This window comes from Mirounga leonina, unplaced genomic scaffold (genome assembly GCF_011800145.1).
Source record: "Mirounga leonina isolate KUSES-001 unplaced genomic scaffold, KU_Mleo_1.0 Mir_150, whole genome shotgun sequence".
Classification (NCBI taxonomy): domain Eukaryota; kingdom Metazoa; phylum Chordata; class Mammalia; order Carnivora; family Phocidae; genus Mirounga; species Mirounga leonina.
Window position 1 is genome coordinate 33,951,441 of NW_023270374.1, and position 25,669 is coordinate 33,977,109.

General features: G+C 46.5%; 2 protein-coding genes across 7 annotated transcripts in view; both read left to right on the forward strand.

The window, feature by feature from the left end:
• Window positions 1–2,617: 2,617 nt before the first annotated feature.
• Window positions 2,618–7,779, forward strand: SRSF6 (serine and arginine rich splicing factor 6). Its single transcript, XM_035006340.1, has 6 exons — window positions 2,618–2,869; window positions 3,093–3,241; window positions 4,545–4,669; window positions 4,815–5,023; window positions 5,299–5,382; window positions 5,484–7,779. The coding sequence occupies exons 1-6, from the start codon at window positions 2,763–2,765 to the stop codon at window positions 5,842–5,844; spliced, it is 1,035 nt and encodes a 344-aa protein (XP_034862231.1). The 5' UTR covers window positions 2,618–2,762; the 3' UTR covers window positions 5,845–7,779.
• Window positions 7,780–18,813: 11,034 nt separating this feature from the next.
• The window catches only part of L3MBTL1 (L3MBTL histone methyl-lysine binding protein 1), a 33,404-nt gene continuing 26,548 nt past the window's right edge, over window positions 18,814–25,669 (forward strand). For all 6 annotated transcript variants that reach the window (XM_035006342.1, XM_035006343.1, XM_035006341.1 and 3 more), the window contains exons 1-4: window positions 18,814–18,853; window positions 24,617–24,769; window positions 24,895–25,121; window positions 25,442–25,583. In XM_035006342.1, the coding sequence (XP_034862233.1) occupies window positions 24,634–24,769; window positions 24,895–25,121; window positions 25,442–25,583 (505 nt within the window). In that variant the 5' untranslated portion in view covers window positions 18,814–18,853; window positions 24,617–24,633. The remainder of the gene's footprint in view (window positions 18,854–24,616; window positions 24,770–24,894; window positions 25,122–25,441; window positions 25,584–25,669) is intronic.

Sequence of the window (25,669 nt, forward strand, 5' to 3'; positions counted from 1 at the left end):
CTTATTTCATGACTAAAAGTTTGTACTTCTAATCCCTCTCACTCAAGAAATTTTTGGTCATCACAGCTGGAGAAGGCCAAGAGCTACAGGCATCTAGCAGGTAGATGCCAGCCAGGGATGCTGCTGAACATCCTACAGTGCACGCATGGGACAGCCCCTCACAACAGAGAATTACCTGGCTACAAATGTTGGTAGTGCTTAGGTTGAGAAACCCTGTCTAGATGAATCCTGTACAGATGTTTTTCAAAAAGGGTTTGGATTCACTTGGCAACATTTAACCCAATACTGCAGTTGGAAAGTACCTTTAATCTCATCCCTTCTGAGGTTCTTTCAATCATCTGCTTCCCATCTCTTTCACACTATGTCCCTGACAATTTCCATTTCTGAATTCCATTCCTGCAGTGAGCCCTGCTACATTTGCTCCACTCCAGGTAAACATACTTGAGTTGCCATGTTCACCCCAAATCCACTCAGGGTGACAGCTTCTGAAATGCTAACATTTTCAGACATCATACAGCAAAACCTACCAGAATCCAGTTTACACCCACTTCAAATCACATGGTATTTGGGATTGAAAACCGCAATGTGTGCTCTAAACTGTCCAATTTATGGGAAATTATGGATTCAAAGTTATTAACTCTCTCTCTCAATGACAGATTTCTGCAGTTTTCTCCACAATTTTAGAATCAGCAATAGAGTGATCTTTATGTGCCACAATTGTAGGTATCTAAAGAAATGGACTCCTGTACTGTACATCTATGATTTCTCCTTTGAGTTGTTCTTCCAAAATATCAACAGAGGTGAGTTAGATCATCAAGACTCCACAGAATGCTGATGACCTAACACTCCCTTTAGTCATATTTGAGACCATGTCCTCTTCTGTAGCTAGTGCCTTAGGGGTTTTTTGTTAAGAGTAGCCATTGTGGGGCACCTGGCTGGCTCAGTCAGTGGAGTGTGTGACTCTTGATCTCAGGGTGGTGAGTTTGAGCCCCACACTGGGTATAGAGATTACTTAAAAAAAAAAACAGAGGGGGGTAACCACTGGGCTCTGGGGAAAGAGGTGAGAGTAAGCAGAGGATGGCGTCAGCTGCATCTTTCTCTTTGGGCACATGAACTGCAAAGAGAGGAGGCAACACCCCATTCCCCGTACACATTCTTTAATAAGTACTACCCCATTACCTTCCCAAAAGGAATGTTCAGTCCAACCAACACTATCAGTGCATTTCTTGATTCACCTCTTGCCCATAATGAATTGTAACAATTTTTTAAATATCGACAATTTGATGTGTAAAAATGTCTCACCGTTGAATTATTTTCCCTAATTCGTATATGCCAAGAATTTTTAAAGATCTACCTTGTATTGTATTTATCTAACTTTAGGCACAGACTCTACAGCCTTTACCACTAGATGCCAGTATTAACACTTCTCCCCCTGTCCCGACAACCAGCTTGTCTCTAGACTTTGCCAAAAGTCCCCTGGAGGGCAAAATCGCCCTCTTTGAACCAGCTGAATGAAGAATACTGAGGTTGGACCACTCAAAACGAGCTGGAATATTCGGAAATACCTGAACAGCCAGTGATATCTCACTGATACTGTTTCCTCTCTTGGCTTCTGTGACCCAGTGCTCTCGCGGTTTTTCTCCACCTCTCTGCTCCCTCATTCCCAGTCTCCTTTCCTGTAGTCAAGTTTCAGAGTACACCAGGGCCTTCTGCTCTCCACTTAAACTTACTTCTTCGGGGTTTTCATGTAGTTCTCCAGCTTTAAAAGGTATCTAGTGATTCACTAAAAAAATGTGTATTTCTGCCTCATAGAAAAGGTGACTTCCAACCTGTTGGGGGAAGAGATGGCGCTGGGACACCGGAGAGCGCGCACCTCTGCAGGAGGGCCGTCAGGTCTTGCTCGACTTTCTTGGGCCAGAGGCTCCCTTTGTGAGCACCCACAGCGAGCGTGGAATTACCACGTACACAGCAATCTACAGGCGACTCCGGCTGCCAGTGCTTCCAGAAAGACCCACGGAGGGAGAGGGGGACGTGCCGCGAGGCGGTCAAGGCTGATGATGGCTGTGAGTGAGACCACAAGGGATAGAGAACAGTAGGAGTGTGCGCTCGCAACGCAATCGCGGCCGGGTCACCGCGACCCCGAGCTCAAGCCCGGGATGCGGTGAAATGAGCTAACCATCTATGTGGGAGCGCCAGTTCCCCGCCAAGCTGAGCGTGAACCCATCAGTGGAGGAAACGAGCCACCTCGCTTTCAGGAGCCAATCAGAGACCATGCAGGCCTATTATGACAACCTCGAGAGCCAATGAAAAACGGGAATCCTCTTGGCCTGCCTCCCGAGCGCCTGTACCGGGAGAGATCACCGAGAGGAAGTTTTTAGAAAGTACAAATTAGAAGACAAGTGTGTGGCTCGACGGGGGGACACTGCGTTTACAAAGATGGGTGCTGAAAACAGTGTGAGCGAGCAGAACCTCACCTCCCCGAAACTTCGCGTACGGTGGACCTGCAAGTCACCCCGAGCCCAGGGATCCAGCGCGGGAGGGTACGTGCTGCGCGCTGACGTCACGCGCCGGCCCCGCCCCCAGCTCGCCCGCCCTTATAGCGTAGCCCTGGCGCGCGCGCACCATTGTGTGGCTGGACTCGGCCGCCGCTGCGGTGTGAGGCGCGTGTTCGGGCTCTCGCCGTCCCCGCACCCGCACCGCGGCTTTTGCCTTGCGGTCCGCCGTTCGACAGCCAGCCTTCGGGGCTCCTGCCCGCCACGGACATGCCGCGCGTCTACATAGGACGCCTTAGTTACAACGTCCGGGAGAAGGACATCCAGCGCTTTTTCAGTGGCTATGGCCGCCTCCTCGAAATAGACCTCAAAAATGGGTGAGTCGGCCTGGTCGCCCGCGTCCTCCCGCAACGCCCCGGGTCTGGCGGCGGCGGGGCCCGCCGGACGGAAGACGGCCAAGGCCGCGGCGCCGCGTGGCAGGCCTTCCAAGATGGCGGCGGCGCGGGGCCGCGGGGGCGCGCGCGGGGCCGCGGGGGCGCGCCCGTGCGCGTCCCCGGCCTAACGACGCCTCCCGGTCCCCGGCCTTCGCGCCGCCCCCAGGTACGGCTTCGTGGAGTTCGAGGACTCCCGCGACGCCGACGACGCCGTTTACGAGCTGAACGGCAAAGAGCTCTGCGGCGAGCGCGTGATCGTGGAGCACGCACGGGGCCCGCGCCGCGATCGCGACGGCTACAGCTACGGAAGCCGCAGTGAGTCCCACCCCCGCGCGCTCCGCGTCCTTGGGACCCTGGGGGGAGGGCGCAGGCTTAGGGTGGGCGGGGTGGGGCCTCCCAGCCCGGGCAGGCGCGGTGGCAGGGGTCCATTGATTCCAGTGTCCCCGGGCTTCGCTGCCTTCACGCCTGCCCGGGGCAGCCGCGGGACGCCGGAGCGCGGGGATTGGGTTGTGGGTTTTGCCTAGCAGGGTTGGGGTGTTTGGGGTTTTTTTATTATTACTATTTATTGGCTTTTGCTAAGTTGGGAGGGGGGTGGTTTGGGCCCCTGTCAGCACTGTCGTGGGCCCTGCCCACGGAGGAAGCGAGGGACGGCTGTATTTGTTGTATCCCCCTTGCTTACCGGACAGTGCTTTAGCTAGAAATGTGAATGTGTTAGCGTAGAAGTGTGAGGGCGGGCTGGGGGGGGGGGGGGTCAGGGAGGGGCTTTAAGTTTAGGTCTTAGAGTTATTAAAATTGGCGGGGGCCAAGGAAAATACTATTTTGACGTAATGTGGTATGGTACCACAAAGTAGACTTAAATACGCTTTATGCTGTATTCGAATTAGTGTGGGGCATGTTATTGGGAGGAGGTGGGAGGGGTTTGGTTATGTTAAATGTTTGATGTTGAAATTGTTGCATGTTGAATTCAAACTTTTTAACAAGTCCTTGATGTTTCAATTTGAAAGTGACCAATGGGGCTGAGGCTGTGTCCACTGAGGCTAAGATGACTGCCTTTCCTGATTGGCCTTGGCTTTTCCATACATTGTGTGACCCTTGCCCTATGACCCTTTGGCTGACCTTACCGGAAGCCATGACGACAGCAGCCTTTTGCCATTAGACGCAGGGTGATGGTGAGGATTCCAAGGGTTAGACAAAACTGGTTAATCTGAACTAGGTGACTGTTACCTTGCGTGTTTTGTGGCCAAACCACCACCAAAAACCTCACACTGTGATGTAAGTACTTAGTGTAACTAGTAAACATTTTTGTAAAATGTAGAAATGCATGTAATCAGTTAAGTTTTATATTTTACAATGTTCTGTAAAATAAAACTTAGCGAGGTAAATTGAATAAAGGAGCAGTCACTCTCTAACAGATTGTAGGAGGAGTTTAGTTGGATTTAGTCTATTTGACTTGCCCTTAATTTAATTTATGGCAAATCACAACTGTATCGAAGGTTTAGCAATATAATAGCAAAGTCCTACTCCAGTAAATAAAAGTTGATATGTTTGTACTAACTTTCAAAAAAACATGCATCCCTATCATTACAAAGCACCTAATTATGCTCTTCATGTGATAAAGGTGGTGGAGGTGGATACAGCAGTCGGAGAACCTCTGGCAGAGACAAATATGGACCACCTGTTCGTACAGAATTCAGGCTTATTGTAGAAAACCTTTCTAGTCGTTGCAGTTGGCAAGATTTAAAGGTACGTGCTATAATTTGAGATAAAAATGATATGGCTAGTGTTTAAAGGGTAGGCCTTTGTTTCACTTTATTTCTGAGAATCAAGTACAGTATGTAGATCTTTTTCTTTACTTTTCTAGGTTTGACTAGTCTTGTTGCTCTTTTAGGATTTCATGAGACAAGCAGGTGAAGTAACCTATGCGGATGCTCACAAAGAACGCACAAATGAAGGCGTGATTGAGTTCCGTTCCTATTCTGACATGAAGCGTGCTTTGGATAAACTGGATGGTACAGAAATAAATGGCAGAAATATTAGGCTCATTGAGGATAAACCACGAACGAGCCATAGGCGATCTTACTCTGGAAGCAGATCAAGGTAATTTGTTGAAAGATAGGGAGAGGAGAGGAAACAATATTTGCCAAGGGCAAAGAAAACTCAAATGGCAGTACTTGAATTGAGACTTAATTGAAATTAGTTCGGTATTTGTTTCTTTTTTATCATGCATCATTGGGTTCTTTTCCAGGATGCTTTCAGGTGGATTTAATTGGTAGTAAACAATTATATTTTGCTTGTGTATTTTTTGTAAACGACACGAAAGTTTGTGTTGAGATGTATTGAGATTAAGATTTTTATTATGCTTCTGGTTATAGGTCACGGTCTAGAAGAAGGTCACGAAGTAGGAGTCGCAGGAGCAGCCGCAGTAGATCTCGAAGCATCTCAAAAAGTCGCTCCCGGTAAATATTAAGCTGTTAGGATTTTCTTCTGACTTTTTCTGTTACTGTACTTGTATGTTCTGGCAAGGTACTGAAAGAGAAATCCAACTCTTCTTGTCCAGATCCAGGTCTCGGAGCAAAGGTCGATCACGTTCTCGATCAAAAGGCAGGAAATCTAGATCAAAAAGCAAATCTAAGCCCAAGTCTGATCGGGGCTCCCGTTCGCGCTCTCGAAGCAGATCTAAGGAGTATGAGAAATCTCGAAGCAGGTCTCGTTCTCGATCTCGTTCCCCCAAAGAAAATGGAAAAGGTGATATAAAGTCAAAATCTAGATCAAGAAGCCAGTCTCGTTCAAATTCACCCGTACCTGCTCCACCCTCAAAGGCACGTTCTGTGTCCCCTCCACCAAAAAGAGCTTCAAGATCCCGCTCTAGATCTCGTTCAAAGTCCAGATCACGGTCCAGATCGAGTTCCAGAGATTAACCTAGAACTCTATATTCTTTGCACACTATTATGGAACACTTTCCTACTTGCTTAGGCAGTTATTCTTCCATGTTTGTACTTGGCCTCTTCTGCAAGAGGAATCTCCTGAAAATGGGGGCACAAAGGAATTTGATTTGTGGCCAAATTTGATGAAAAAATGAGGTTCTAAAGAAATGGCATGAAGTCGAAGACCCTCTCCCTTCTTTGTAGAATTAAGATAACTTTGATTTTATAGCTTTTGAGCTAAAATAACTTTTGTAAAGATTAAGCTCATTTAGATTTTTTTTAAGTATTTCAGCAGGATCTGCTGCAGGGATTTTTGTTGTTTTGTTTGCTTTTAAATTAACCGTTTTGAGCTTTGAATACCTAAGGCTTTAGAGGGAGATCCCGATTTTCAATTATGTTGGCTTTTTATAAAGCTTGAGTTATGTAAGATTTCAATAAAAATTTGCTACCAAGATGATTGCCTTACTGAATAGGTCACTATTAAATTCCTTTAAATATTGATAATTTGCTCTTTGTGGAAACAGTGTAAATTCTACATGTGTAAAAGAAGGCAAGCCTCAGACCAGCAATAAATTATTCCATTTGGATAACATTTTGTGCTGTTAATCAAATTTGCCAAAGTCTATCTGCCCCTTTGAGTTAAGTTAAAAATAAAAGGTGTTTTGTAGTCAATTACATCATTTTGCCTAAGTTAGTAGATTTTAAATAATGAAACTTTTCAAACTTAAATTTGATCAAATTCTTGAAGAAGTTCTTAACACTTGGGATCCCGTTTAGCCTAGTAATTCCACCTTCTGGGAGTGGTCAGTGTAATTGGTGTTTTGTTAGAGTATGGTTCTGTGGTCTTTAATGTTATATAAAAATGGAAGTAGCCTTTCTTTGATTGGAAATTTAGCATATTGTTCGAAGTGGAAAAGCAAATACTGCATTTTCTGCTGGAAGTTCATTACATTTAACAGGCACTTAATAGGTTGCTTGGTAAGATCAGTTGCTGATTAAAGTAAAATTCTACCCAACAATCAGTCCTTCTTGTAGTTGATGAGGTTATGTAATAATTGGTTAGATCATCCTTGTAACTTTACAACGTGTGGTTGGCTTGAGAAGAATTTACATGGGTAAACCCGAAACTTTCTGTACTTCATTATGAAGTATAATAATACTCTGTGGAAGCCAAAGTATACTGCAAATTTGTAGGAGGTACTGGGTAACCAGTTAGTCCATATATGTGTAGACCTAATTAGTTGAAATTGCAGTTTGAGAAACGAATTATCTTGTATCTTTTTGTTCAAGTACTTTAACTTCATTTAAAAGCACTCATTTTAACCTTGGTTTGAAACTAGGATGTAGGTTATTTGACTCCGCTTTCTTTTCTTCTAGGAGCTGTCACTAAGGTATCAAGGGCTGGGTTGTACTATATAGTAGGGCATGGTGATAACAGTGTCATCATGCCACAGGTGTGACTAGAAAGCATCATAATCTACTAGAGTTGGTTTGTAGGTTCAAATAATCCAGAAGGCATATCTGATAAAATGAGGCTGCTTGAAAAAAACTGAGTCAAAGATTTTAGGTGTCAAAATCACAGAGTAGCTGGGAGTACTTGATATTGAGTAGAAAGACTTGTTTTTGAGAAGTTTCTGGGCTTCCTGTTATAAAATCTTAGAGCCTACTCTTAGGAATGTAGTGCCCTAAAAGGTTGATGCTTCTTCCATGACCTTATTTTCTTTACTTTCATACTTTGTAAAATTTAGATATTCATAAGAAATGGGTTTTTTTCCTGTATAAACTCCAGAATTTGAGAGAAGACACTGGTGTCATAGTTCATTATTTTGCCTACTTGAAAAAACAAATTACAACTCTTACATGAAGAGGCGTGTCTCCAGCTGGCTTTCAGAATTTGGTTTAAGAATTGGCTTTGACCAAAGTTCTCTTGTTTTCAGGGAAAAAACAAAAGCTTTTAAAACCATAGCCTTTTAAAAAGGAAGGAGGGGGGAATATCACGGTGTGAAATTTGACTTTGTAAAGTCATCCTTCAACGGGGCTTTCTTGTGTTAGTAAAACATCACATGGTCATAGGCAGGTTTTATCTACGTTGTTAGCTGCCCCCAAAGTGGGTAATTGTAAGGTAAATGCCTACACCCGTAAGTTTTCTGGTAATGGCAAAGACCAGCTTAGTGAAAGTCCAGTCCTAGTCCATACCTATGGACCTCTGCATCATTGAATATGCTAAAGCCCTAGAACTCTGGCCTGCTTGAGAACAGAGTTGACTGAAATGTTTAGTTCCTTGCTAACTTACAAGTAGGATCTGAGCATCTACATCGTGCCATGTGTACATCTGTGCCCAGATAGAATATTAAACTGAAAGAGCAAAAACAAATGAGCAACATCATGATTCCCCTTTCTTTGACCGGATAATGTTGATTGACATGCCGTAGTGCCTTTAAGGCCAGCTTGAGTCCTCCCAGTTCCTGTGGTTTACTGGTCCAGTCCTGTGTTGTTATACCTTCATTTTGGTATCTCTTTTTCCTCCACTTTGTTAACCCCCTTTATGCTTTATTTCCTCAATAAAATGCTTACTGAGGGAAAGGGTCGTTTTGAATTTATTTGTATTCCCACTTAGTGCCAAATATTTGGCAAATGGTTATTTTGAACTAGAGTTGCCACTGGCAGGCCATTCCTGACTTGAGAAAAAGGTCTTGTTTTCAGTTCCTCAGAGACCTGCATTTAGGATCAACACAGTGGATGGTTTATCTTGAGCAAGTCTTTAACAGTTGTGCTTGAATGTTATCCATGAAATGATAAGAATAAGCCATGAGTTGTGCAGATAGGTTAGCATCTAGGGTGGGTGGCTGGCTTGGTGGAGCATGTGACTCTTGATCTCAAGGTTGTAGGTTTGAGCCCCTAGAGATCGGGGAAAGAGATTACTTAAGTTTTTTTTTTTTAAATAAAGGTTAGACACTGGGTGTTATACACAGTGAATCATGGAACACTACCTCAAAAACTAATGATGTATGGTGACTAACATAACAAAATAAAAATAAAGGTTAGGGATGCTTGGGCAACTTGGTTAACCGGCTACCTTCGGCTCAGGTTGTGATCCCAGAGTCCTAGGATCGAGCCCCACATCAGGTTCTCTCTTCAGCGGGGAGTCCACTTCTCTGCCTGCTACTCTCCCTGCTTGTGTGGTCTCTCTCTGTCAAATAAATAAATAAAATATTTTAAAATAATAGTAATAATAAAAAATAAAGGTTAATAAGTGGAAGGTACTTAGAATAGTGCCATAATAAATACTATTTGCTACTGTGAAGAATTAAGCATACTAAACTTTAGTGTTGTCCTGCTTTATTTTCACATTAAATTTTCTTTCCTGTTACCTTGTAGCAATTTGAACATTTTCCATAATTATTTCTCAGGAAAACTAAGAAGCCTTTAATCACCTTTTCCAAAGTCCTTAACCTAATTTCCTTAATTTAAGACTTGGAGCACTCTAAACTTTGGCAGTTTACATTTAGGAAACTTCACATTTTTGTTATTTACCTTGTTTTTAGAAAGCGTTTTCTGACTTTATCGAATTTCAGTCTTATGGCAGTTGAATGTTTTGTTCTTAAGTTTTGACTGAATTGCAAAAGTAATACGTACTTGGGAACATAAAGTATCTTTCCTTTGAGCCCCCTGTAAGGTAGCTGCTGTTTATAGTATCTGTCTCTGCCTAGGCTTTGGTCCTAAAACCTATTCCTTACAACAGGCTGTTCTTACCATGAGTGGTGTTCTGCAGCTTGTTTTTACTTAAAACCTAGAGATCTGGTATTTTAAACGGCTGACTAGTACACTCCTGTATAAGTATACTTTTTCATTACCGACATTGTTTTTTTCAAGTAATTAATTCCTTGGCTTGTATGACAGGAATGAAAAGTACTACTTTTAATATTCAAAATCAAACAATGAGAATATAGAGTATTTACATAGTTTAGTACCTCCTTATCAATTTACACGTTAAAGTTCAAACTTCTTTGAGTGATACCACTTCTTGAATAAGATGGATCTACGTATGTTTGCTCTATTTGCTAAAAGGATGAGTTGATGGGATTGTGTAATCTTCTAGGTCCTCAATAGCTTGTTTAGATTTTTTTGGCTGTGTTACAGCAAAATGATTAACTTTTTTTTTTAAGATTTATTTATTTATTGTAGAGAGAGCACGCAAGTGGGAGAGAGAAAATCCCCAAATAGATTCCCCACTGAGCGCAGAGCCCGACTTGGGGCTCTGTCCCTTGGGGCTCTATCCCGGGAGCCTGAGATTGTGACCTGAGCTGAAATCAAGAGTCAGCCACTTAACCGACTGAGCCATCCAGGCGCCCCGGTAATTAACTTTTTATACTTTAACAGGAAGGAATCGTGGTTAATTCAAAAGTCGGAAGATAAATACAAAAGGGTTAATAGAGCAAATTCCACCTTTGACCCCTTGGAGGAAGCCAAGATGGCTAGTTTTTTGCTGCTCCTTCTGGAGATGCAAATCTAGAAAAATTGATATTCCCTAGGTAGTTTCATCATAGTTAATTTGAATTTTACAAAGGCAAATAACAGTATTGCAGCTCAAACACTAGGAAACTTCGTAATTAAATATTTACTATTAATATCTATTTATACCTATTTCCTTTAAAGGTTTTTTTTTTTTCTTTTTAAAGATTTTTATTTGACAGGGAGCACAAGCAGGGGGAGTGGGAGAGGGAGAAGCAGGCTTCCCGCGGAGCAGGGAGCCCGATGTGGGGCTCGATCCCAGGACCCTGGGATCATCACCTGAGCCAAAGGCAGATGCTTAATGACTGAGCCACCCAGGCGCTCCTATACCTATTTTCAATATTTCTAAGGAAGTCCTAGAATTGTGAAGATTTATAAGCATAGGCAGGATTTAAATCCTAGTTCAGTTCCTAACAGCCCAAAAGCATTAAAAAAAGCAATGTGTATGTCAGATAATTCCTAGTGAAAAGCACTCAAGAAATTAGGTTAAGGGAGGCCCAGAAAGTACAGAATGCATATATTTTCAAGTAATTATTTTGATAAATAGGAAAAACCTGTACAAAAAACTGTATACCCTTTTCACATTCACTAATTATACTTTGTTTCATTTACATATTTTTTTTCCTGAATCATAGGAAAGTAGAGATATCTTGCTGTTTTATCCCGGAAAACTATTTCCTAGTAATGGGACACTCCTTATGTAACTACAGTGCCTACAAAAAATAGCATCAGTGAAGTAGTTCCTACTCCATGGTCCATAGCTCTGTTTCATTAGTTGTCTGCTAATATCCTTTACCTTAGCCAGGATCATTTGCCACATTTTGTCGTCCTGGCTCTTTGGTCTCTTCTAACCTGGACCAGTCCTCTTGACCTTGTCATTTTTGAAGAGTAGAGGACAGTTAACTTTGTAGAATTTCCCTCAATTTGGGTTTGTGTGATTGCTCCTCATGATTGCATTTTTAGCAGGAATACCACAACAATGAGACTGTCCTCAATGCATCTTATCTAGTCATTTTATAATTACCTGTAAGTCAGTACTTCTGTGAGTAGACAGTCTTATAAATAAGGTTCAAAGAAGGAGTTTTTGTTTTTAGGGAGGGAGCCGATCATTTTCAAATTTAAGAGCTGCTGAAGGGGGCGCCTGGGTGGCTCAGTTGGTTAAGCAACTGCCTGCGGCTCAGGTCATGATCCTGGAGTCCCATGGGGCTCCCTGCTCAGCAGGGAGTCTGCTTCTCCCTCTGCCCCTCACCCCTCTCATGCGCGCTCTCTCATTCTCTCTCGCAAATAAAATCTTAAAAAAAAAAAAAAAGCTGCTGAAGGGCGAGCTTTGTTGGCATCAACTAGTACTCCATATACTGAAAGCAAGAGAGTGGTTCTAGCCCAGGGCCAAAGAGGGAGCAGGGGGCACTTGAAATAGATGAGAGATGAAAAGATGAACTAGAAATAAGCCGCGTCCTCACGTAGAAAACAGTGCCCTCTAGTATTGTTGTGGGGGTAAATGCTGTTATCAAAGCACTTGGCAGAGTCACTCCTTAAAGATCAGCTGCTCTTATTAAAACATTCTATAAGTAGTCAAACCCTCAAACTTCTCTAGCCAATTGAGGAAAAGCTAGGCCAAGCAGAGTTGCTGAATATGGTGCCCCAAGTATTAAGAGTAAGTGACCACTACTACTTTTAGCTATTCGTAAACAGCCTTGAGTGTGCTATTTAAATATATTGCTGTTCCTTTGATTTTAGAAGATTGCAGACGCCAGCTAGAGAATAGTGTGATGAACCTCCTGGATACTTACTCAGCTTTAACAATATAGGTCTGTCTGCTTCCTCTCCAGATAATTTTGAAGGAAATCCCAGACATTCCAGCTGAAAGTAGTTCACTATATACCTCTAAAAGACATCTTAAGTCTTCTCAATTTCTTGTTCTTTGCAGTATATTTGTTGAAGGTCACTGTTGAGGAGTTTTTCAGTCTTGATTTTGCTGATTGCATTCTCATGGTATCATCTAGTATCTTCTAGACCTAAGAACAATGGTTCTCAAAGTGTTCGTGGACCAGTAACATCGGCAGCATCCTCTGGGGATTTAAAACGCAGTTTCTTCAAGCCCCACCCTAGATCACGGAATCAGAAACAAAGTGGAGCCCAGCCATAGGTGTTGTTATAATGAGCCTTCCAAGTGATTCTGGTGTGTGCTCAAGTTTAAGACCCATTATTCTGGAGGCTTTATCAGATTCAGGGGAAGGGTTGGGTTTCCTTCCCAAAACTACTTGGGTATCTTTTTGTCATTGGCAGGCATTGATGATCTTTGCCTAAGTCCATTAAACCATGAACCCATGATTTTAAACACTTTTCAGTCCGTGGCAGTTCTCCTTACTGGTGTTGCCTTATTCTATCTTTAGTCAGGGGAAGTCAACTCAGGTTGCCTCCTGAGTTCATTGAAGCAGCCCTAATAATCTTAGCAAGTTTCCTTGCTTTCTAGTATGGTAAGATTTCCAGGCTCAACTTTCTAGTCCCAGACCTGGAAGCACCCATTTCTCCAAGGAGCCCGGGTTATCTTTATTTGGAAATGGTATTTAGCAAGCACAGTCTGGGCCCTTGGGTGTTCATCGCTTCTACTTGGATCTTTCTCAGGCCCCCCACATCAGACTCCTCCTGCTCTTGTGAAGGTCCTCTCCTGTAGGCTAAACATCCCCTCAGCTGTCTCAGCACAGCAGTTTTAAAGCCCCTAACCATCTCCGTTGTCTCCCTGTATTCTGGGTGGTCAGGGTCCCTCTTACAGAGTACCGCCTGCTAGTAAGAGACAGCACTCCAGATTTGCTTTAACCTGCTCGGAGCAGGGGCGCCTGGGTGGCTCAGTCGGTTAAGTGTCTGCTTTTGGCTTGGGTCATGATCCCGGGGTCCTGGGATCGAGCCAGGCTTTGGGCTCCTTGTCAAGCAGGGAGTCTGCTTCTGCCTCTGCCCCTCCCCCCTGGCTTGTGCAAGCACACGCTCCCTCTCTCAAGTAAATGAATACAATCTTTTTAAAAAATCATTTAAAAAAAAAAGACTGCTCAGAGCAGAGCAAGTAGTATGTGGACAACCTGCCCTAATAGATGCTCAGCTGAATTCTGGGTCAGTTCTGGCAAAGGAGTGAGGAAACTTTAATACCCCTACAGAATCTCTTCTGTTCCTTCAGAGAGTTTAAAGCAAATAATGTGTCCTCTTGCTCTGGGTAACGGGAATAGAGGGAGAAGGAAATTCAGAGCGTAAATTTCAGTGTGATTGTAGAATGAGTACACAACAGCATTATAATTGGAATGAGCAAATAAGATCTTAAGTTACAGCTTTTGTCCACCTTTGCTGTAGATGACATTCCCCTGCAGACCCAGTAGGAACTCCAGCTTGGATAGCTGTGGCTGTGATTGTAATAAGCTGGTCAGTGTAATACCCTGAGTCATAATGGTCCAAAACATTCAATAAACGTGTACTAAAGGCCTTGCCAGATTCTCTTAACAGATCTACATATATTTCTGTATATCCCCCCTTCATGAGCAGAGTACCTCCTGTCCCTTGATATGGGCCAGTGGAATTTTGGCAGGCACAGCATGTTTAGTAGGCTAGATATTACCCTCCCCTTCCCCAAAGATGCCTACCTTCTAACCCTCTAACCTGTCAGTATGTTACTTACATGGTGAAAGGAACTTTGTAAATGTGACTAAATTAAGGTCTGGAAATGGGAAGATTATCCTGGATTATCCAAGTGGGCTCACTGTAATTACAATAGGGAGGTTGGAAGGTAAAAAGATAAGGAAAAGTTGATGTGAAAGCAAGCAAAATTAGAGACTGGAAGATGCTACACTACTAGCCTTGAAAATGGAAGGGACCACTAGGCAAGAAAACTAAATTCTCCACAACCTCTGGATGGAGCACAGCCCTACCCACAGCTTGACCTTGTGAAGGTCCTCTCCAGGCTAAACATGCCCTCACTCATTTGGACTTCTGATCTCTCCAACTGTGAGGTAGTACATTTTTATTTTAAGCCACCAAATTTGTGGTAATTAGTTACTGCAGCTATAGGAAACATACAGCATGACTAAAGGCTTAAGAAGCACTTGCACAAATGGGCTTGGTCTTTGGCATCTCAGTCATCACCATGAGAATAATATCCCTTTGTGGGCCTGCTGGTAGAAGATGAGACAGGTGGGGCCAAGCTGTCTGTTAGCCTCCGCCACCTACAGCTTGAAACAGACCAGCCTAAATCCACCAACCTGCAGATGTATGAAAAGGAAAAACAGGCAGTTATTTCATTTTGCCTAAACAGATACTTGACATTTGGCCTTCCCACACCATCACCCCTCAATCCTCTGCCTATTCTGAGCCCCAGGAAGCTAACCTCCATTGGCTGCATCCACATATTCCTTTGCCCTCTGATTTCTGATCAGGTTCAGCCATTAGGAAGCAGCAATAGGATATGGGAAAGATTAAGATTGGAGTACTTCCAACAGCTCCCTCCCTGTAGAGTTCAGGCTGGAGGTGGCCCTCATCGGAAGGGCATAGTGTCTTCTATACACAGCCCTCTTGTTCAAGTCCTGGTAACCACTGTCCCCTTTTCCTAGTCCCATTGATCTTTAGCTAACAATTGTGATTTTCCAACAACCTGTCCAGACCTTTAAAAACAGACCCTTTATTAAATTCTCTTCAAATTTACTCAGTTGGAGTGTGTGCCATGTTTCCTGTCATGACCCTAACAGATAACAAGTAGATATTTCCTATTTGAATAAAGTATAAAACATTACACTCACTTGATGAAGTTGGCTTTTTTCATTTGCTATCCAAAGCCAGGAAGAGTTTGAGTTAATTCTTGCCTCTCAGTAGATAAGCTTTTCTGAGGGAGATACCCACCCACTCTGCCACCCCCATATCTGGCTAACAATGTCCAAGTACCTGGCTTGTACCAGAAAGCCAATGTGTTCCTTGAGTGGAAGAAGAAGGGAGATTGGAAGGTAAATCCCTAGCAACCCCATTCCAAATAGCTGATTATGGGATATGAAGTGCTATGGACTGAATGTTTATATGTCCCCAAAATTCATGCTGAAGCCTAATCCCTAATGTGATGGTATTTGGAGGTGGGGATTCTGGGAGGTAATTAGGTCATGAAGGTGGAGCCCTCGTGAATGGAATTAGTTAGCACTCATAAAAGACTCCAGAAAGTTCCTTGCACTTTCTGCCATGTGAGGACACAGCAAGGAGGCGGCTATTTGTGAAGCCAGGAAGACTTCACTAGACATGAAATCTGCAGCACCTCGATCGTGGATTTTCCAGCCTCCAGAACTGTGAGAACTAAGTTTCTGTTGTCGTAAGCCACCTAGTCTAGTCTACGATGTTCTGTCCTAGCAGCTCAAGAGCACTAGAACAGGAAGGTATCTGAAAAATGAAATCAGAAGATGGCCTGGAGCACATGAGCCAGAGCAAAGCAACATAATGTCTTGTCCAGAGACTTAAGGTTCTTGAACCACCTTTCCTAAGTGGTATTTGTCCCCACTGACAGGCTAATTCTTTGGGAAGAAAGTCCTTGGTACTGGGAAATAAAACGCCTTGAGACCCAGTTTGGGCTTCTGACCTCTAGAACGACAAGGTAATAAATTTATGCTTTTTTTAAGCCACTAATTTGTTCCACAATAGAAAATGAATATGCCTTGATTGATTCTTTTTTGTTGGGTACCTCAGAGTCCTAAGACAAGAATTCTATCAGTATGTTAAGAACAAGGTTCAGGGGCACCTGGGTGGCTCAGATGGTTAAGCGTCTGCCTTCGGCTCAGGTCATGATCCCAGGGTCCTGGGATCGAGTCCCACATCGGGCTCCCTGCTCCTTGGGAGCCTGCTTCTCCCTCTGCCTCTCTCTCTCTGTCTCTCATGAATAAATAAATAAAATCTTTAAAAAAAAAAAAAAAGAACAAGGTTCAGATATTTAGCAGGGTGGGGGTAAGGGAAATAGCTGAGGCTCTGGCCCTCACCGAAACAAGTTCTAGTGGTTACAAACATAAGCTTCCATTCCCAAAGCCAAATAAAATGTCAGTGTCTAATGTTCTGGGTAACATAAACCCATGGCCTGGGGGAGAGCAGGACCTGAAGTTGATCATATTTGGAAAGTTGGGTCTCCCTTGCCTTTCCCACTATGGACCCACAAATACATAGTCTAGGTATGCGAGGTATCCAGTCTTTACACTGGTTTAAGTTCATACTCCCAGTATCACCTGGACTTAAGATCCCATCTCCTGCCATTAAGTGTGTGATGAAACCCAAATCCCTAGCAGCTGGTCCCTGTCACTCATCAATAACCACCTCCAGGACAAGAGAGACACCAGGCCACCCTTACCCCACCCCAACCCCGTTGCTCTGTTTCCCTCTTTTGTTTCTGACTCCTGCTGGTTACCCTTTCAGCCATGAATTGACTCTTCTTCCTCCTTTGCTTGCTTTTTTCTTGTAATCCTTTACCCAGGATTCTGGGGTGTTTATGCTAGAAAGGGCTCTTTCCCTATTAGTGAAGTCTGTCATGTTGGAACCAGAAGTATTTTCACACTGAACTATAAAGGGCACATTTTGATGATTCCTAAAATACATAGACTGCCTCAATGGTGAATTAAATTCTGTAGAGACAGGTGTGGGCTGCTTACAACAGTTTTCCCAGTGTTTCTATTAACATTTCAAACAAATTTGGGTCCACTCTTGGGTAGAAGGTTAACTTGGAGAAGACACTGGGGGCTACAGACTTGTAAAAGAGGGGTCTGTCACTTGAGGGAAGGACTAGACTTGCTCCCTTGCTCCTGAGGGCATTCTGGAGAAGCAGAAGAAACACTGGCTGTGTGAGAAACAACCTGCCCCAAATCACATCAACTTGAGGAGCTCTCCATCCCTGAAGGTGCTCAGGCAAGCAAGACCACCGAAAGTATCAGGACCACCTGTTAAGACTGTTAATGGGCAGAACAATAATGTCTCAGCAACTCATGTTGGTTCCTACATCCTGCTAGCTCAGATTCCACTCGTCTGTCTGAATCACTGTCTGCAAGACGCATTTGTAATTGAGAAGTCATGTGTTTGTGTAGTTTCATCACTGTCTTGTAATCCGAATACCTAAAATAAACCTTTTGGAAAATCTAGAACAAGCAGTCTGGGTAGAGATGAGAGAAAAAGTGGATGGTTGTGTGCGTATCGGTGTGCATAGAGAGACCTCCATTGTTATGGCAACCAGCGTCCTCAACTGATGCAGTTCTGTTCCCAATAATATGAGATGTGATTAAAAATTGACATTGCAGCAAAGAAGAACACATGTAATGCGTCGGCGTGGCAACCAGAATAAAGTCTGCATAAATTTAAACCCGATGGTCACAATTTGGGGAATTTGCCTACAATTAATTAGGAACCTTCTCTCATCTGGACTGGAAGCCAGGAGCTTGGAGGTCTGACCTGTGGCCATGACCTTAGGCCAAATGGACTTCAGTGTCCTTTTCTGTAAAATAAGGGATTAGGTTAAATCTTTTCGTGTGGGAGAGGGGCCCCGGGCTCTAGACTGTATCAAGAGTTTCCCTGTTTTTATCCGCATGCAGTATATTAGCAAATATTTATTGAGCACCCACACTCAGTGTCCAGCTGAGCGCTAAGGATACAAAAACTGTCTCGGAGCTTGCAGTCTCTTAACCTCTCCAATTACACAAATCTATGTGAAACTACAGCTGTGATATGTGTAAATAGAGGTATTTTGTGCTATAAGAACCAACAACAGAGATGTGACTAGTTAGATCAAGGATACTGAAGCACAGAGAAGCAGTGACTTGCTCAAGGTAACACCACAACGGGAACCATATGCCAAGAAAGTGAGTCTTTACAAATGGAGAAATGGAGTACCAGGAGGATAAGGTGATGTCTTCCAGGTCACACCAGCAGCCATGGCAATAGGGCCATCTAAACGCAGGCGCGGCTAATGCTGCCCTTTATGCCTGGCAGGGTCGGAATCAGAACCCACGCCACCCTGGGCGGCCTCTCCTCTGGTCGCGCGGCCCTTCACCCTTCGGAGGCCGTTTTCGGACGCTCCTTGGCTCCCCTCCTCCAGGGCGTGGGGGCAGGCACGGTGGGAAGGCGCTGGACACCGCAGCGACCCAGCCGGGGTTCGTGCGGGAGCACAACCCCGTCTTTTGTCACTGACCACTCAGCTGGGGCCCGGCAGGCTCGCTCCCTGGCTCGGCGGGCCCCGCGGCGCGCTGCTGGCCGTGACGCGGAGGTGGGGGGGGCGGGGGCAGGATGAATCTCAACCCGCCTCGCCCGCGCAGCCGTCGGGTCGCGGGCTGCGGGGAGAGGCCACCAGGCCCACGCGGCCGGCCCCGCGCCCCCTGATCCCGCTCGGCGCGCGCTCCGCACCCCGCGTCCTGCAGGGAGGCGGGCCCGCCCCCTGTGCGCGCAGGCGCGCGCGGCGCGGGGCTCGGATGGCAGCTCGGCGCCGGGCGGCCACGGGCGGGCCTCGCAGGTAGGGAGCCCGCGGCGGGGGCTCGGCCCCGGGGTGCGGGGCGCCGCCCGCCCTGCCGCCTGCCCTGCCGCCAGTGCCCGGTGCGCGGCCCCGGCGCGCGGCCTGTGGCGAACGCCGCCGGCGGGGGGCGCGGGCTGGGGAGGAGAGCGGGGGAGCGGAGCGGAAGGGGTCCGGGTGGAGCGCTGCGGGGCGGGGGCCGGCGGCTGCGGGGCTGGGGCCCGCGAGCGGGGGAGGCGTCGGCTCCGATATTAGCGAAATGCAGTCAATTAAGAGTTTTCATTAATACCACGGAAGGTGTAGAGGGCGGGCTTTGGGGTTTCTTAGGAAATGGGTCATTTGGCAAACTTTCTTTTTCCTACCATTGATTTCCGATTTTTTATAACGGGAAATGGGGTTATTATTTTGCCATAAAGAGAAAGAATAAAAATAATTCCGCCATTTTGGCGTCTTAAAAAGTAACCGTTGCACGGAGTCGACAGGTCAGTGGCCGCCCCGCCCGCCGCCCTGTGTGCTGGTCCCCCGAGGGCCCGCAGGCTGCGGTCCCGAGCCCGGAGCTGGCTTGCCCCCCCTCCCTCGCGTCCCGGCCGCAGCTGCGGGGGGCAGGCCTCAAGTTTGTGGCGCTCAGTCTCGCTGGGGCTCTGAGTGTGTGTTGCTCCCCACCCCCAACGCCTAGAGCCAGGGCTTTTATTGAGCGTCTGTTGTATACGAGGCCTTGAAGGGCAAGCAGTTGGGAGGAACCTTAGCAGAGAGACGACGAGAAAATAAACAGAGACATACTCATTCAATAAATATTTATTGAGCATATGTTATGTGCCAGACACCTCTCTGGCCCGGGGACCCAAATGGCTATTTTAGGTCAGGTTCCCTGGAACCAGACTCTGGGAGGGAGATGTGAGCGCAGGTGTACCGGAATGCCCTTGCGAATATCACCTGTAGGACAGGGAAGACAGCAAGGTGCTGGACAGAAGTTGAACAGCCAAGGTAGTCTCAACAGAGGCCTCAGCCTGTCCCAGGGGAAGCTCTGGAGTGGACAGGGCCCTGCTGAGATATCCCAAATCGAGGCAGGGGGGTGAGGCCTTTCCTCCCCTTATCAGCTGGTCTAACAGGATGGCTGCTTCCAGGAGAGGGCACTTGGGCGAGGCAGCTCCCCTGGCTGAGGGCAGTTCCCAGAGAAGGTGACAGCTGAGGGCTGCCCGTGACAACCTTTAGGGCTGGGACCTCCCACCTTAACCCTAGCCTCTGAGCAGCACAGCCCCGGGAAATCGAATTCCAGCCCCGAAGGCAAGAATGGCTAAACCTTGTATGGATTTCAGCACCACTGCTTCTTATAACGTTGACCACTTTTTACTCCCAGCTCTCTGATTCATTCAGTGACGATTTGAGTGCTGCCTCTCTGTTAGGCTTTTTTGCACGTCAGCTGCTTTGTTCCATCTCTGGGGGAGACAGACAAGTTAATGCATAGTTAGACTGTGGTGGAGTGGAACACAGCCCAGGGGATGATTAACTTTGTTTGGGGGTGGATTCCGGGAAGGCTTCAAAGAAGAGGTGTTACTCAAGGTGGATCTTAGAGGATGATTAAGATTTCTCCAGACCTATGGGATGTGGAAAGGTACCAAGCAGAAGGAACAATATGTGCAGAAGACACAGGAGTGGGGTTCTGAGGGTGTGATCAGGCCGTAAGGGTAGGAGTGGATGGGTTCCTGGCACGTGGCTTGGGCCTGGGAGCCATTTCAGACTGGTTGTGCTGCTGTGTGTACCAAGTGAGACAGTGTTTATGAAAATGCTGCGTGAGCTGCAAACATAAGGGGTGGCAGCAGGAGAGGAAGAGTGAATTCAAATCACAGAGAAAGCAGTCACAGGCCTCAGAAAAACTCCTGGTCTAGCTGGGGAGGAAGAACACAGAAGCAAAGCAGTAGGTGCTGCGAGCCAGGAGCCCACAAGTACATGTGATGGGTCCCAACATCACAGGTGCACTGGATCCTCTTTCCTCCTGCATATTCAAGGACTTGTCTTCTAGAATTATTCTTTTTCCCCTGCACTGCCCATTTTTTCCTCTCCATAGGTTCATTTTCATCAGGTACAAACATGCTCTAACATCTCCTATTTAAAAACAAACCAACAAACCCCCACGCCCCTTCCTTGAGACCACATCACTCTCCAAACACCATCCCCCAATTCCACGCGCTCTCCTTCACATCACGAGCTCCTTGAGAGAGTTGTCAGTCCCATTGTTCCACTTCCCTTTCTCCCATTCTCCTGAGGAGCAAACCTTAGTGTCAGCTTCCCCCACTAGAATGTAGAGTCTGTGGCAGAGGTTTTTGTCTGTTTTGTTCACTGACAAATCTGCATTGCCTAGAACAGTACCTGGCGCATAGTAGGTGCTCAGTAAATATTGAACTAATCCATGATCTCTCTCTAGAATCCACTGCAGTCTGGTTTTTGTGTCCCCAGCTCCTCAGAAGTGGCTCTTGTCGAGGTTTCTAAGGACCCCCTTTTTGCCCCAGTGGTCAGCTCTCAGCCCTCCCCTCACTTGATCTGTCAGTGGCATTTCACACCGTTGAGCAGTCCCACTGTCCTGAAAACATTCCTCCTGTGTCCTCCAGAAGTTCAGACTCTTCTGGATTCCCTCTGACCTGAAGGCAGGCTCTTTTACCAGATCATCCTCTTCCCATCCTGTAAATCTTGGTGAGCTCCAAAGCTCCTACCTTTTTCTTTATACTCAGTTCTGTGGTTTTCAATGCCCCTACGCACGACGGCTTTCCCATTTACATTTCCAACCCAGCCTTAGCCCTTATTTCTACAATATATGCTTCCTGAGAGCACTTTGTCTTTTTCGAGACTGTATTCCCAGAGCACAGAACGGAGCTGACACCTAGTTGGCCCTACAGTGTTTGCAAACAAGGGCAACAAACCTGAGCAGGAGGGCAGTCCCCTTGGCCACCCTTCCTGGACACCCCCGAAACATGTGGGGGGTTTCGAAACAGGAACACGTTCTTCCAGGAGTAACCACACTCACTCTTAGTGACTGCCAAGGTTTTGAATTAAAAGATTGACTCTATCTAAAAGAACTTAAAGTGCTACAAGTACATCAGCTGTGCAAAGCAAAATAGTTAGAATTGAAATTCAGGGAATTCTATTTTATAATTTTAACAAAGGGAAACACACCTTGGTTTGAATGTTGCCTTCATTAATCAGGTTATATATCTAGCCTTCACCTACCTGATTATATAATATAGAGGATGGACTCTCTGTTTTAGGGAGGAAAAGCTGGGAAATAAATGAGTGCACAAGAACAGCAGGTGGGAGGAGGGTGGGAGAGACAGCAACCCCTCCAAGCTGACTTTGCTAGCAAGCAGCTTCCATGTTACCGGCCAGAAGCTACCAAGCTCCCTGGAATTTCTGTTAAAAGGGAGTGGATTGGTGTTGAGAGCCTGCTGCTACCGAGACTTCACACGTTTTTCGCATGTGATCTTCACCAGAACACTTTGAGGTAGATATCATTACTGGATTTATTTTACACACGAGGAAACTGAGGCTCAAGTCAGGTAAGCTACTTACTCAGAGTCACGGGTGTTAAGTGCTGGAGCTGAGATTCACACTGTCTTAAGTCTGTCTTGAGCCGAGGCCATGTTTTCCTTTAACTTGTATGCCAGAAGCCATTGTCAAGGACTGCCAACTCCTTAAAGCAACCAGGTATCAATCACACATCCAGAGCTTTTTATCAACAAGTTGAAATTACTGAAATTCAACACATATTTATTTAGCACCTACTGTGTGCAGGCACTATCCAGGGGCTGGCTGTATAGCAGTGGACAAGACAGATACAAGTCTTTGCCTTCATGGAACTTATATTTCTATGGGGATGACTGATCACACACAAATAAGTAAATGAAGATCATTATTGATTATAATGAAGGATGCAAAGGAAATAAACACAGTGATGGATTGAGCGCTAGTGGTGTGGGTGAGGGGTATGCTGCTTAAACTGAGTGGCCATGAAAGACCTCTTCTGAGGAGGTGACCACTGAGCCGAGGCCTGGAGGATGGGAAGCAGGCAGCCAAGCAGAGAGCTTAGGGAGGTGCATTCTAAGCAGAGGGGAGAACAAGGATCAAGAGCTCTAAGGTGGGAACATTTGTTAATGAGTAGAAGGAAACCAGTATTTGTTGGGGTGGAGAACAGGTGAAGAGTGGTGGAGGATGAGGTCAGAGAGGAAGACAGGGGTCAGATTCTATAGGGGGAAGCACTTTGATTTTATTCTAAGGGCAATGGAGAGCCATGGAAGAATTTTAGGTAGGGAAATTATGTGATTTGGCTTACATTTTTAAAGCTTTCTCTTACTGGAGAATAGACTGTAGGGGGCAAGAGAGGAAGAAGGGAGATGAGGTAGGAGGCAGTTTCTGAAGTCCAAGGAGAGCTGATGGCAGTTGGGACTCTCATGGAAGCAAGGAGATGGAGAGAAGTCAGACTGTGAGATGTGTTTTGCAAGTAGAGACGACAGGCCAATTATAATATATGTAAAGTTTTGCTGTCCAACACAGTAACTATGGCCACTGTGACTATTTAAATTTAATTTAAGATTTAAAAAATTTGGTTCTAGGGTGCCTGGGTGGCTCAGTCATTAAGCGTCTGCCTTAAGCTCAGGTCATGATCCCAGGGTCCTGGGATCAAGCCCCTCGTCGGGCTCCCTGCTCAGCGGGAGGCCTGCTTCTCCCTCTCCCACTCCCCCCGCTTGTGTTCCTTCTCTCACTGTCTCCCTCTCTGTCAAATAAATAAATAAAATCTTGAGGAAAAAAAAACGAACAAACTGAAAAGTGAATAATTCTAAAAAATAATAAAAATAAAAATTTTAAAATTCAGTTCTTCATTCACACTAGCCACATTTCAGTTGTTCAGTAACCACATGTGGCTAGTGGCTACTAGTGTGTTGGACAATGTAGGCATAAGACACTTACATCATCACAGAAAATTCTGGACAGTGATGGTAAGACTGGCACTAGAACAGTGGCCAAAACGTTTTAGGAGTTAAGTAAATGATAGATAGATCCTAAGTATAGTTATGTCATTAGGTCTTTTTTTTTCCCCCATATATTTATTTGTTCAACAACCTCTTTATTAAATACCTTTTTTGCCCTTGCTTTATTATATAGAAAAGTCATGCACTGCCTGGGTTCTCAAACAACACCTCTTTGCTCTCCACATGTATGCATTTGTTCAACGGATGTTATAGTGCTTACTCTGTGCTTGGGGTTGGAAGGATTGCGGGCAGGGGGCATGTAAGAATATAAGAATGTGATTGGGAAAGATCACCTCCTAGGAAAATGGACCTTATGAGTGAGATCGAACCTGGTACTTGAGGGCTCTAAATCCCCAGGAAGAAGAGATTGATCCTAGTGAGGCTGGAGGTGGGGGTTGAGAAGAGGGGAGTTCAGAGGTAGCCTGGGCTCTGTCACTGACAGCTGGCCAGACAGAACCTTGACCTGAGACCTACTCCCCAGAGTCAGTTGTGTACCTATACATCACAGTTTACAAAACACCCTCACGCATGCCCATCTTCCAGAGTCTGGGGGAGATGCAAGGCCTGGCCAGAGCCCTCACCTGGGTGACCTGGTTAGAGCCAGGAGCCAGACTTAATGTTGGTCTCCTAAGACACCCTGCTCTCCTCAGGACTGAGGCTTTTCTCTGCAGGTTGCCAACCTGAGGGTGAAGAGTTCCTCCTCAAAGAAGCCTGCTCCCTCCCTAATCTCCCTGGGGGTCGTGTTCAGCTTGCAGGCCTACCAGGATGGAGGGGAATGCCGAAATGGAGATGCTGAGGACACTGAAGGGGCCCTCCACAGGAGAGGTCAACGTGCACCTGGTGGCCAGAGACAGTCCAGGTTCCAGCTCTCACCTGCCGGCTACTGCCTTCATCATCCCAGGTGGGCCAAGCCAGGGGCCTGGAGGGAGGTGTGGATCCCGGGAAGGACATACTTTCACCTGCCTACACATGCATGGGGCAGGGCCACCAGGCTCACCTCTGACATGTCTGTGTATTTGTTCGCAGCCGGCTCGGCCACCCTTGGCCTGCCCAGCAGTGCCCTGGATGTTTCCTGTTTTCCGCGGGAGACGATCCATGTGGGCGCTCCGGAGCGAGTGGCCGGCAGCGTCCCTGTCACGGCCACCGTTCTGCCGCAGTTAAGCGCGGCGCCTGCGGCCAGCTCCAGCGCCACCACCGTGCGGCTCCTGGAGTGGACGGAGGCTGCGGCCCCGCCTCCTGGGAGTGGCCTACGGGTCAGTGTCTGTGGGGATTGGCGGGGGCCTGCGAGCCCCACCTGTGGGGCGGGGCCAGCGGGCTGGAGGCGGGGCCCGAGGCGAAGGAGGGGGAAGGGGCTCGCGATGGGGGGGTTCTGGGGTGCGGCTTTGAGTGAGGGACTCCAGGGGCATGGCTTGGGTGGAGGCGCTCGGGGTCTGGCGGGCTGCTGGGGGCGTGGCTTGGAGCGAGGCACCCGGAGTGGAGCCTTGCGGAGTAAGGCGGCGGGAGGGGACCTTGCCAATCAGAGGCGGGTCGAGGGGGTACAGGAGTCCCGTCCTCAGACCCTCCCACGCTCCAGTTCCGGATAAGCGAGTACGCACCACTGAACATGGTAGGAGCGGAGCAGCCCCCGAGCCCCGAGCTACGGCCCGAAGGTGTGGCCGAATATGAAGATGGCGAGGCCCCGGCGGGAGGTGGCGATGCGGGCACCCAGCAGCCGGGTAGGACCCCCCAGTCCCCAGGCTGGGGCCCTGCCCGGGTGGGTCGAGGCCCGAGCTCCCTGAGGAGTCTCCAGTGTGGGGGGTGG